General features: G+C 37.0%; 1 protein-coding gene across 1 annotated transcript in view; it reads left to right on the top strand.

Annotated features, from left to right (window-relative positions):
* Window positions 1–12,023, top strand: part of REV3L (REV3 like, DNA directed polymerase zeta catalytic subunit) — an 83,855-nt gene that overhangs the window by 41,524 nt on the left and 30,308 nt on the right. Inside the window, exons 12-16 of the mRNA XM_063124779.1 lie at window positions 1,798–1,937; window positions 2,445–6,594; window positions 7,204–8,108; window positions 8,742–8,824; window positions 10,684–10,809. Of these exons, the coding sequence (XP_062980849.1) occupies window positions 1,798–1,937; window positions 2,445–6,594; window positions 7,204–8,108; window positions 8,742–8,824; window positions 10,684–10,809 (5,404 nt within the window). The remainder of the gene's footprint in view (window positions 1–1,797; window positions 1,938–2,444; window positions 6,595–7,203; window positions 8,109–8,741; window positions 8,825–10,683; window positions 10,810–12,023) is intronic.

Raw genomic sequence — 12,023 nt, forward strand, 5'->3', positions numbered from 1 at the left:
ACTGTTCTGGGTTCTGTGGCTCACCACCCTCAAGTTAAGCAATTTCTAAAGGAAGTTTATCCCCATGTGCCATACGTAGATTCCCAACATGGGATCTCAATTTAGTTCTCACCAAATCACCATTTGAGGCTCTCCATTCCATTCCCCTCAAAGAATTAACTTGGAAGGTGGTGTTCCTTGTAGCAATCACCCCCTCTAGGAGGGTTGGGGAACTCTGTGCCCTTTCTGTCTGAGAAGAGCTGTGTGGTTTTCCCCCTGACGGGTGATCTGGGGCCATCAGGTATCCAAGACTACTATTAGCCAGTGGGTCAGAGATTGCATAACTTTGGCCTTCCGTTCTTCTAACAAGCCTGTTCTAGAGAGAATCACAGCCCATTCAGTCAGAGGGGCAGCGGTTTCTGCACTAACCACACAAGCATGGAGGATAATAAATTTATTTATTACCCACCCCTCCCTCTGGATCGAGGCGGGGAACAACATCAAATATAAGAATACTATAAAATATATAAAACTGATTAAAACATATAAAACTAATACATTATTAAAATAACAGCCAGGCATTTTAAAATTTGACTGCGTAGGCCTGCCAGAAGAGATCAGGCTAATCACCAGGCTTCCACCTGGGCTCATCCCTCTACTTTTATCTAACAAGTATGCATCATCTGAGGCGTCCTTTGGTCACCGGGTCCTGCAACAGGTTTTGTGAGCAACCATGCCCACTCTACGGGGGTTACTGCTGTTGATCATCACTTTGCTGTTGGGTCCACTCCTCCACTGACTAAGAACGGAAAGTTGGACTTACCATGAAGTGTCCTTCTGGTCAGCAGAGAGTGGATCCAACAGGCCCACCCAAGGGTTTCGGTGACTCCCATTGCATGAGGGCAGGGGGACTTCGTTTTCGCGTTTGTGCGGTGCCCCCTAGGTAGATAGGGCACCGCACTAGTATTAATTTGACTGGTTTTCCCCAGAGTTGTTGGAAATTGTTTATCTGTTCTAAGTTATGGTTTGTAGTTTCAATTGATTCTATTGCTATTAGCAAGCCTGCCACTGGGAGGGGTTTCCTCCTCCAGGAGTGAAAGTGGAATTTAATTGGCCCTGTGTTCTCAAGCTGGAGGACTTAACCCTTTGTTGTTGAATCCAATCTTGGCTGACCAAGACACTTCACGGTAAGTCCAACTTTCCATTCCTGTAAGATAAATGAGAGGATGACAGCACATGACTGTTTAAAAGAAGTCAGTTCTGGGAATAGGAAGAGAATAATTTCTTTTTAAAGGTCTTTCCCAACACTATTTATTTATTTATTTATTTATTTATTACATTTCTATACCGCCCAATAGCCGGAGCTCTCTGGGCGCTCTTTTTCTCTTTTTTCTGGGCGAACTTTTTCTAATGCTTTTTTCTCTAGTTCATTTCCATATGTTTCACCAATATGTTTCACCAATATGTTTCACCAATATTGAAATGTTCACCCTACCATAATTTGCATGAAAGAGCTCCTACTCTCAGGAGAAGAAACTACTCTATGATGGTTCACTTTTTGCACCGTATCACTTTGGAAAATAGTAACATAAAATCAAGATATACAGTTCTTATTGTCAGTCCTCCAGTGCTTCATTCCATGCCTATTTTTAACCTACTCACTCTATAGCGTAATGTGAATGTCCCATTTTTAGTAAAGAGTTTTTCAAATGCTTTTTATCTCTTCCTTCCCAAATAAGATGTCATCTACCATAACCATTAAACGTTCAGGTTGCTTGCCAAAGCTGTTGAGATATCTAAAATAAGTTGTACTTCTAGGTCAGTGGGCAGAAGTAGGAATCAGAGCTCAAGTGAAGATGATGGGTCTTCAGAAGATGATATGGATTGGAATGATAACCATTTGCTTCTGGCAAGCCTATCTATACCTCAGTTAGATGGAACTGCAGATGAAAACAGTGGTAAGTAGACTTAAAATAGCTTGGCATCTCATTTTTCCATAGAATTGTTGTTTTCCTTCTCTCCTTCTGGGGTAGGCCTGTAAGGTTAAACCAAGTTGGTGGCATAAGTGATATAGACAAGTACAAAGATTTTATTTCTGGTTCAGGTTTACTAAGATTATAGATTATTAATAAGATTACAGATGATTGTTTATTTGGTATCCTGAAACTCTCATAACTTATGCCTGGGAATAAGCCCCATTGAACTCAGTGAGACTTACTTTTGAATAGATATGTACATGATTGTACTGTAAGTGGAGAAAATCTTTAAAATGGAGACTAGTGGTCAAGTCATAGGGGATAGTTTTCCTTGTGCTGTAGAGTTCCCTTAATTGTACATGTTCTTATATCACCAGTAATTATCATTATCTGACTGAACATATCTTTAAAATGGCTGACATCTTAAGGAAACACATTGAGGAGGAAATAATAGTAAAAATTGCTTTTTTTATATCTGTTCTATTCTAGACAACCCTTTGAACAATGAAGGTTCTCGAACCCACACTTCTGTAATTGCAACAAGCAAAACATCTGTGAAGACTTCCATTTTTCACAAAGATGCTGCTACTCTGGAACCTCCATCTTCTGCTAAGATTACCTTTCAGTGTAAACACACAAGTGCCCTTTCATCTCATATTTTGAACAATGATGACTTAGAAGGGCTTTCTCAGCCAAACATGGCTGACATAAGACCTGAATTATCAGTCCATTCTCTTACGAAAGAAAGCACTTACAATGTGAAATACCCAACATCCTTCAACAATACCCTCCATTCTGAAAATTTACACAAGGAAAGTAATAAAAGTGAAATACTCCCAGTTTTGTGTGAAACCGCTTATGAAGACATCTCAGTAAACAGACACATGTCTAACAGAAAGTACACTGGAATTAGAAAGGCTACCAAGGACATGACTCTACATATGAACCACCAAACTGGTGAAAGTATTTTGGTTAAAAATTCTAACTTTTCAGATCTGGGTCACTCCAAAAATAAAGCATCCTTTGAAACAAATAAAAAAGCCAGTAGCACAAGTATAAATAGCCTTTTCCCAGTACCAGAAAACTGTGAGTCTGTGTCTTGTTCAGAGGGTAATCGAACTATCATTCATTCTCCAGAAAGTAGCACTGATGGAGATGGCCTTAATCATCTTAAAATTAGATATGAAGAATTTCAGGAGCATAAGGGTGAAAAAAATGTGAATCAACAAACAGCGCATTACATGTTTTTTCCTAGTGTTGTCCTTTCTAATTGTCTCAGTCAGCCACAGAAATTAGGTCCTGTGACATATAAGCTGCAACAAGGCAAAAAACAGTCTAAGTTAAAATTAAATAAGAAGAAAATGGTGCTTAGCAATCAACGGTCTTCAAGAGTCAATGATATTACATCCGCAAAAGAGAGCTGCTATGTACAAGGTAATGCTAGTAACAACATTCCTGATAAAGACAGTTTGTTACCAAGCGATATTGTTCAAGTTCCTCATGGTGCTTTTGAAAACAAAATGTCTATGGATACTAGTAATTGCATTGACTGCCATTTTGAAGATGGCCCTCAAGAAGCTGAGCAAGCATTTGGACTATGTGGAAATAAGTACACACTCAGAGCTAAACGTAAGATAAATTATGAGACTGAAGACAGTGAATCTAGCTTTGGCATGCACAATTCAAAAATTAGCCTACCTCATTCTGTGGAAAATGATGAAAATATGAATGGGTCTAGAAAAAGTCGGAAACGAAGAAAACTTTCTAAAAAGTTACCACCTGTTATTATAAAATATATTATCATTAATAGGTTCAGAGGGAGAAAAAATATGCTTGTTAAACTAGGAAAAATAGATTCTAGTGAGGAAAAAGTTATACTTACAGAAGAAAAAATGAATCTGTATAAGAAGCTTGCACCTTTAAAGGACTTTTGGCCAAAAGTTCCTGATTCACCTGCTACCAAATATCCTATTTATCCATTAACACCAAAGAAAAGTCACAAAAGGAAAGCAAAATGCAAGTCTACTAAGAAAAAGATTGGGAAACTGCAAAATATAAGCAGTAAAAATATTAAAAGAGCTCTGTATTTTAGAAAGAGAACACATGCTTTTCTTTCTCCCCCTCTACCATCATATAGTGCAGAAGCTGAAGACTGTGATTTGAGCTATAGTGATGTTATGTCTAAATTAGGTTTTCTATCAGAAAGAAGTGCCAGTCCAGTTAATGTATCCCCACCTCGCTGCTGGTCTCCCACTGATCCAAATGCAGAAGAAATTATGACTAATCTAGAAAAAGAAACTTTAGTGTTTAAAAATGTCAACACGTACAGCAGTAAGACTGTTAATCCCTACATGGGAAAATATAGTCAATCAAAAACTCAGGTTAAGAAATGTAAAAAACAATTTGCTAACACTACCATAAGAACTAATAAAAAGAGCAAGAGTAATCTGACTAATAAAGTAGGAAATGAGGTGAAGAAAAAGCCTAGAGCAAAGCAGAAACAAAAAATAGAAAAAGTGTCAAAATTGATAACAGTTACAGATGAAAAAAATAGTATTCCTTCTGCAACAGAAGTTAAAGTTGTGCTGAAGCGCCGTGATTTACCTGAGAATGTTCATGGCTTGGAAAATTCTCAGCCATTTTATACCCAGAAAGAGATCACACCAACTAGCTGTTCGGCAGGACATCTACCATCAACACAACTTCCATTGACCGCTAATGCACAAGGAAATCCACTACTTTATTTCCATTCACTGCTGGAAAATGAAAAGCCAGTAGGACACCAAGGTTCTACCCTGACACAAGAGGACCTTCATCCAGCCATAGCTTCTGTGGTGTCTGGAAGGGAAAAAGCCAAACTAAATTTCCAAAGATCTAACAGTCAAAGTGGTGTATTTAGGCCAAAAGAACCTTCCTTAATTCAAAATAATGTATTTGACCAATCTAACCCTATATCTCAGGTAGCTCTGAATGCATACAGTTCTAAGGACTTCATGCCTAAAAAGACAGAAGAGGTTACAAATTCACAAAGCAAACTACTATCCTCTGTTGGAAAAGTAAATGACAACTATAATTCTTCGAACACAATAAAGACTGATCAGGTTCATCCTAGTAACTTTTTGCATTGTAAAGATAATCAGCAGCAAATAGTTTATCTATCAGAAGCAACAAAACATTCTGATCATATTTCATTTTTTAAAACTTCCGAGGAAAGCCATGGAACTTTTCAGTTACCAAAAAAATGTTTTGTAGCTTCTTTGAGAAGTCCAGTTAAAAAGTTAGGATGGGAACAAAAACAGAGAGGATTTATTTTGGATATGTCACATTTTAACCCTGAAAAAAATATAAAACAAAAGAATCTGTCTGAAGCAATCTCCCAAGCCAAAACTGATTCACAATGTAAAGGCAAGACTCTGGCAACTCCTTCAGCATTCAGTGAAGGACATTCTGGTTTAGCTGTTCTAAAGGAATTACTCCAAAAGAGACAACAAAAAGTGCATGTGAACAATATGCATGAACAATTCTCAGTTAAAACTCAATTGAGCAGAGGTGTTACATATCCTCTTGATCAAAACAAATCAGTGAAAAAGTCTCGTTCAGTTGCATCCCCAAGAAAACCTCGTACTCCTAAGGATAAAAAATCTAAAGAAAAAACACTCAAGCTCTTAAAAGATACTGCAAAGCAATTAAATAGTAAAACTGGTCATGTTACACCTGTAGATAGTCCAGCTTTTTATTCAGATCCAGGTTTTGAAAGTTGTTACTCACTTGAAGACAGTCTGTCACCGGATCATAATTACAATTTTGATATTAATACGATAGGGCAGACTGGATTTTGCAGTTTGTATTCTGCAAGTCAATTTGTCCCAGCAGATCAAAATCTGCCACAGAAGTTTTTGAGCGATGCTGCTCAGGACCTCTTTCCAGGTCAGGCAGCAGAAATTGACATTTTAAGTCATAATAGCAAAATATCTAAGGAAGAAAACCATTACTCCTCAGACACTACAGCTTGGTTAAGATCTGGTCCACTAAGTCCTCAACTTTTTGATAAAAGGTGTTTGGATAACAATGAGAACCATCTCCACAGCCAGTGGAAGAATAATGTTCTTCCATCAGCATCTCAACCTAGTTCACCAGTAGATGGGCAACAGGCAGAAATGTGCCAGAAGGAGCAATTTCAGTTGGATAGAAATGCAGTGAAGAAAGGAATTTTTCTTAATCTTTCATCACCTAATAATGATTGGAATCAAAATCATTTTAGAAAGGAAGCCACTTCTGAACCCAGTCAGTCAGTTGACTCAGTTAGTATATCTTTTTCCTCCATTTTGTCTTCACCGGATGGTGAACTTATGGATGCCGCTTCTGAGGATTTAGAGTTGTATATTTCAAGAAACAATGAGGGATTAACACCAACCCCAGATAGTTCACCAAGATCTACAAGTTCTCCCAGATCTACAAGTTCCCCCTCACAGTCAAAAAATGGAAGTTTTACACCTCGTGCTGCTCACATCCTTAAACCTCTTATGTCACCTCCCAGTCGTGAAGAAATCATGTCTACTTTATTGGATCATGATCTTGCAGAAACAATTTATCAGGAACCATTCTGCAGCAACCCTTCTGATGCACCGGAGAAGCCAAGGTAATGTGGCAATACAGGTGGGCTATGACGTTTTCTGTGGTCAGACTTCTTAATTTTATATCCATGTATTGTATTGGCTTTTAAAATTTCATACATGAAATAAAAAAATGGATATAGCTGTGATATAACATTCTCTCAGGATCCCATGAGCAAGGGGCCGTTACTCCATGGGTTAAAATAACTGTGACCTATAAAAAGAAAATGTTCCATTTCACTTTTGTAGACTTACAGGTTTGTAGCACCATAAAGAATTTAACATAGTATTTTTTAGATATTGTTATAGGAAAGGACTGAAATAAATTAAACTTTACATGTTTTCTTAGTATTCGAATCACTGATGTCCTAACTTGGAAATTGAGAAACAAAAAGCTTTCTTAAGTTCTTACTGTTATTAACTGAAGAAATATTTTACTTGAGAGTTTTCCTTTTGTTAAAATAAATTTATTATATGTGTTAATGTTATATCGAAGCCAGTGTAATATTTGGTATTCTAATATAGTTGTAAATTAAGAGAGAAAAAACTTTAATGTCTAGTAAAACTACTAGAAAAAGGAGTAATTCTTTTAACTTTATCTTAAGGGAAAATAACAGAAAACATTATCTTCACAGAGAAATTGGTGGAAGATTACTTACAGTAGAAACTAGACTTCCAAATGATCTGCTTGAGTTTGAGGGAGATTTCTCATTGGAAGGGCTACGGCTATGGAAGACTGCGTTTTTAGCAATGGCACAAAGCCCTAAACCAGGGTCTCCCCTTCGCAATAGCCAATCCACTACTGACAAAAAACAAAGAAATAGCCGTAAAACTAGTGATGACAAAAAGATTGTGATCATGCCTTGCAAATGTGCGCCAAGTTGCCAACAAGTTCAATCATGGCTTCAGGCCAAAGAAGATTATGAACACTTTAAGAAAAGAACTGTCATCAAATCGACTGAGATAGAAAAGGCTGATGAGAGTTTGAATTTCATGCCTCTGCGTAAAAGTATGTGTTATCAAATGGCCAAGGCAGCTGAGAATTCCAACTTCTCAAGCAAACATGTTGAACAATCAGAAGATTTTTGTTTTTCATCCTCAAGTCCTATGCCACTACAAACTTTGGAAACCTGTGGAACAAATATCACTGAATTGGATAAGACTGCTATCAAAAAAAGAACAGTGCCACTTCTCACTACAGCAGTAGAGATGAACAGAGATGAAGATTATATTAATTATAGTTCTCCTGATTCATCAGTGCTTCCTCCTTGGCAACAACTAACATCCCCAGATTCCAAACAGTCCCACTCAGAAGACTCAGAGGGTATATCATCCTCTGTGGAAGAAAATGAAACCCTAACTAAGAGAGAACAGACGTTTGTCAAAAAGGAAAGCAAAATACCCCTGAATGTCTCCCCATTGGTGAGCAAAGAATATGATGACAATTCTGAAACTGTTTGCCTGCATAGTACACCTATTAGGGAGAAAGTATCTGAAGGACAAATACCAGAAGTACTTGGACTTACTCCATTATTACCAGGTATGCTTATTTAAAGAGAGGCATGCAGAAATTGAAAATGAAAACAATGTAATATCTGTGCTTTTATCATTAGTGATGACCAGCTGAGACCAGATATGAAAGTATTATTAGACAAGCAATTTATTCTCTAATATAAAGTAGTCATACCTATCAGGATATATATGCAATTAACATGACCAAAGTTATGAAGAACAACTTTCGATCTTAGAATAATAATCATTAATTTTAACGTTAAGTCCACCAATATAAGATGCTGCAGTGTCAGACCATTCTATGCTTCGATATTGAGCTTTACATGGATTTTTTTATTGTATGCTAATCATGAGGTACATAAGAATCTGTCTTATATCCAGTCAGACCCATTAGTCTGTCTAGGTCAATATTGCCCATATACTAACTGGTAGCAGCTCTCCAGAATTTCAGCAGAGATTTTCCCAGCCCTACCTGCAGATGCCAAGGATTAAACCTGGAATCTTTTGATACAAAGTTCGTGCTCTACCACTAAACTATGACCCCTTCATATTCAGAAGGAGCACTGTGTAGTTTTTGAGCAAGTCGCATGCTTTAGTATGTTACCAATTGGTGTATTATCTTCTCTCTCTCCTTGCCCCCTCTCTCATTCTTCAATTGCAGGCCCAAACACCCAGAAATTGACTCCTAGAAGAGGACGTAATGGTGATGCTCTTCGAAAAGTACTTTTAACAACTCAAGTTAAGGTAAAATGGAATGAAAATAATCATTTTTTTTTGCATTCTAGCTTATTTAATATTTCTAGTTCTGAAGTAAATGATTTCACCTCCTCAGATTCCAATGTGTTTACTTCTGTATAATAATTTTTTTTTATTTTTTTGATCTCAATCCAAATTGCAATTTTAAAATAATCCCTCAATAAAGTGTCAGAAAACTTAAACTAGTGCAGAATGCAATATGACTCATAAATGGGGCTATCCATTGTGAACACATCATTTCCGTGTTATAAGATAATCTGGTTCCCAGTTTGTTTCTCAATTCAAAGTGCCTGTTTGGGCTGTTTTAAAGCCCCCGGTGACATGAGCCAGGGCACATAAAGGACCACTTGCTCCCTCATGAGCCTGTCTGTCCATTTAAATGTTGAATACCAATCTCTGGCTGCCCCTACATTTTAAAGTCAGGTGGGTGCTACCAGAGAGTGGGCTTTTTCTATGGTGGCATGCAAATTATTGACATCTTCCCAGATACATTCACCTGGCTCAAATTTCTTTTTTTTAGATGTCAGGTGAAGTCCAACCTGTTCTTCTGGACTTTTAACAGTATATCACATGGCTTTTTATCTGCTAGTTTTGAGGTTCTGTTTTGTTGAAATTATATTCTCCCCTGCAGTAAACTGCCCTGGGGTGATTTATTCGGAAAGCCAGGGCACATTTTTTAATGAATAGAATAAAAATAAATACCTTTGGATACTGGAACCTGCTTTAGCACAATTTTGTAAAATAGTCCTTCTGTGAGAAAAAGTTGCATTACAAAAATTGCTGTTAGCTCTTGCACATATATGTGGAATTAAGTAATTGGTTTATTAAAATATATTTAAAGATAATGATTGTAAAGACCGCTGATTTTTTTCTCAAGCCAAATTCAGTAGTAGCTCATACTTTCCGTAGTGCTGAAGCATGCTTGTCACCTAGAGTCTGATATTGTTAGACTAAGGAACTCTTAGAATGAAGGAGCAAAAGAGCAGCATTTTTCTGAGGTTCAGTTCCATGTATTTTGTATGGTTTTAATTTTGTTCTAAGTCACCTTGAGGCTTTTTTTTTAGAAAGGTGTATACGAGGAGATGAAGATAATGATGATATATAGATATAGATATAGGCATGTGAATACTTGAACCACATGGGTAGGGTTACTTGTGCAGCTGTTTCCAGCCAGTTGTCACCCAGCCAGCAACAGCAGTTTCCTTGCCCATGTTACTGCTTTTATGTAGACCCAGTGGGCAATGACGTTGCGCTAGTAGAAACTAGGTTCGGAACTATGCACAAGAGGAGAATCCAACTAAAGTTACATTTGTACAAGCATGATTGTGCAAGAAAAAGATCTGTCAGAGATTTGGTAGTGCTTTTTGAATTTTCAGGATGATACTACCCAGCCAATGTGTGGGTTGTGTACATTGCATGCATGAGTGTTTCTGAAACTACAGAAAAGTGGCCTTGACACTTGTGTGTTGACAGAGGTGTACACAAAGGATAAATGGATATAAAATGCATGTCGAAAAATAAAATACATAGAAATATAATAGCAGAATTATGAAGCAGTCATAGAAGGTCTGATCTGGATAGCTAAATTTAAATATTTAGAAATTTGTCAATAATTAGCCCTGTGGATATGAAAGATGCATTTTTATATACAAATAAAAGCTTAATATGGCATGGCTCTTCTTCCTGGAAATTGATATGAGGAGTCAACATATTTTATTCTTTTAAATAATTGAATACACATAAGTAATCTGAATAACGTAGCAGAATTTGTCCAGTTGTTAGATATGGTATAATACACTAATTGGTGAAAAGTGTTTGTTTTGTTGTTGCATGTTTTCTTTTGACAGAATCAATTTACTGCTCTCAGTACCCCAAAGAAAGAGACTTCTCAGATTTTAGGACCGTCTTTAAACAACTCTTATGGATTTAAAATAAGTATGCAAAATCTTCAGGAAGCAAAGACTTTACATGAGGTAATGTTCTCTAGCATTAAAGATGATTTACCTACTCTTACATTTTTCTTTCTTTCACTTTAGTATTTAAGTTTTATTAGTAAGAGAACATCATCTATGGGGATAACCAAATTTTGAAGATCTTGGTATCTAATTGGATTGAAGGACTTTAATGTGTGATTTTGCTTACCCATTGATTTTACATATTACATGATATTATCTTATTTATCCTGCTCATCAGACAAATATTGTCTCCCAAAACAACATGCAACAATCAAATAGTGAGGCACAGGTCCTGCCCTCCGGCTTACGAATCATTCACTGGGGTTTAGGGGTCAAGAATAAGCCATGGATCACACATGCCCTCATTCTGCCTCCCCTCCCGCCTGCTAATTTCCCCGCTATTAAAAAGTGGTTTTAAAACTGTGTTAGAAACAAAACCTAGGTTGGTGATTATTACATGTAATCCCAAACCTAGGAGGAGGATTCAAATGCAAAAGGGTTGAAGAAGGCCTTGTTTGTTTGGACAGCCTAACCTCTATCCCTAAACCCCAGTGAACCCTGGATCATATGTGGCCATACTTGTTGACATCTCTTCTTTTGTTCTGCAGGCTTCCATCAGGCTTTTGATAATAACAGTGTTTACAGTTTCTCACTCTACTTGTGTAACAGTCAATATCTCTATTTTCACAATCTCTTCCTTATTCATAAGACTCAATCCAATAGCATGTGTAGTAAATCAGTATTGCAACAGAACCCTGTCTATTGAGGATACAGGATTATGATTGCTTTTTTAGAACTGGAATTTCATTTCATTGTCACTCTGCAGTTGGGCTATTCTGGGACAACTGCTCAGAACGGACTTCTCTAATGTGTAGAAATCAATTTATAGGGTAGATGTGCCTGTAGATACAGCTCAGGTCACTCTATTCCTCTTTCACAGGAGCTAGTTTCCCCACACTTTCTTCATTCAGTAGTTTTTTCTCTATATTGTAACTAAGAGGCTCTGCTTAACATGCTTTGTTTTAAGAGTTGCAGACCCTGCCAGGTGTAGCCGTCATCCTCAACATAGAACAAGTCATTTCAATTTTTACATTTCTAATCTGTTGCTGAGAAGCTTTGAAATTTCTCAGCTTGCACAATTTTAACAACTTTTTGATCTGATGAAATATTTTATTTTATTTATTTTTCAGCCAAGATTGGCTTCCAATTACAATTAAATTCTACAATGTGTA

This window comes from Elgaria multicarinata, chromosome 4, assembly GCF_023053635.1.
Source record: "Elgaria multicarinata webbii isolate HBS135686 ecotype San Diego chromosome 4, rElgMul1.1.pri, whole genome shotgun sequence".
Lineage (NCBI taxonomy): Eukaryota > Metazoa > Chordata > Lepidosauria > Squamata > Anguidae > Elgaria > Elgaria multicarinata.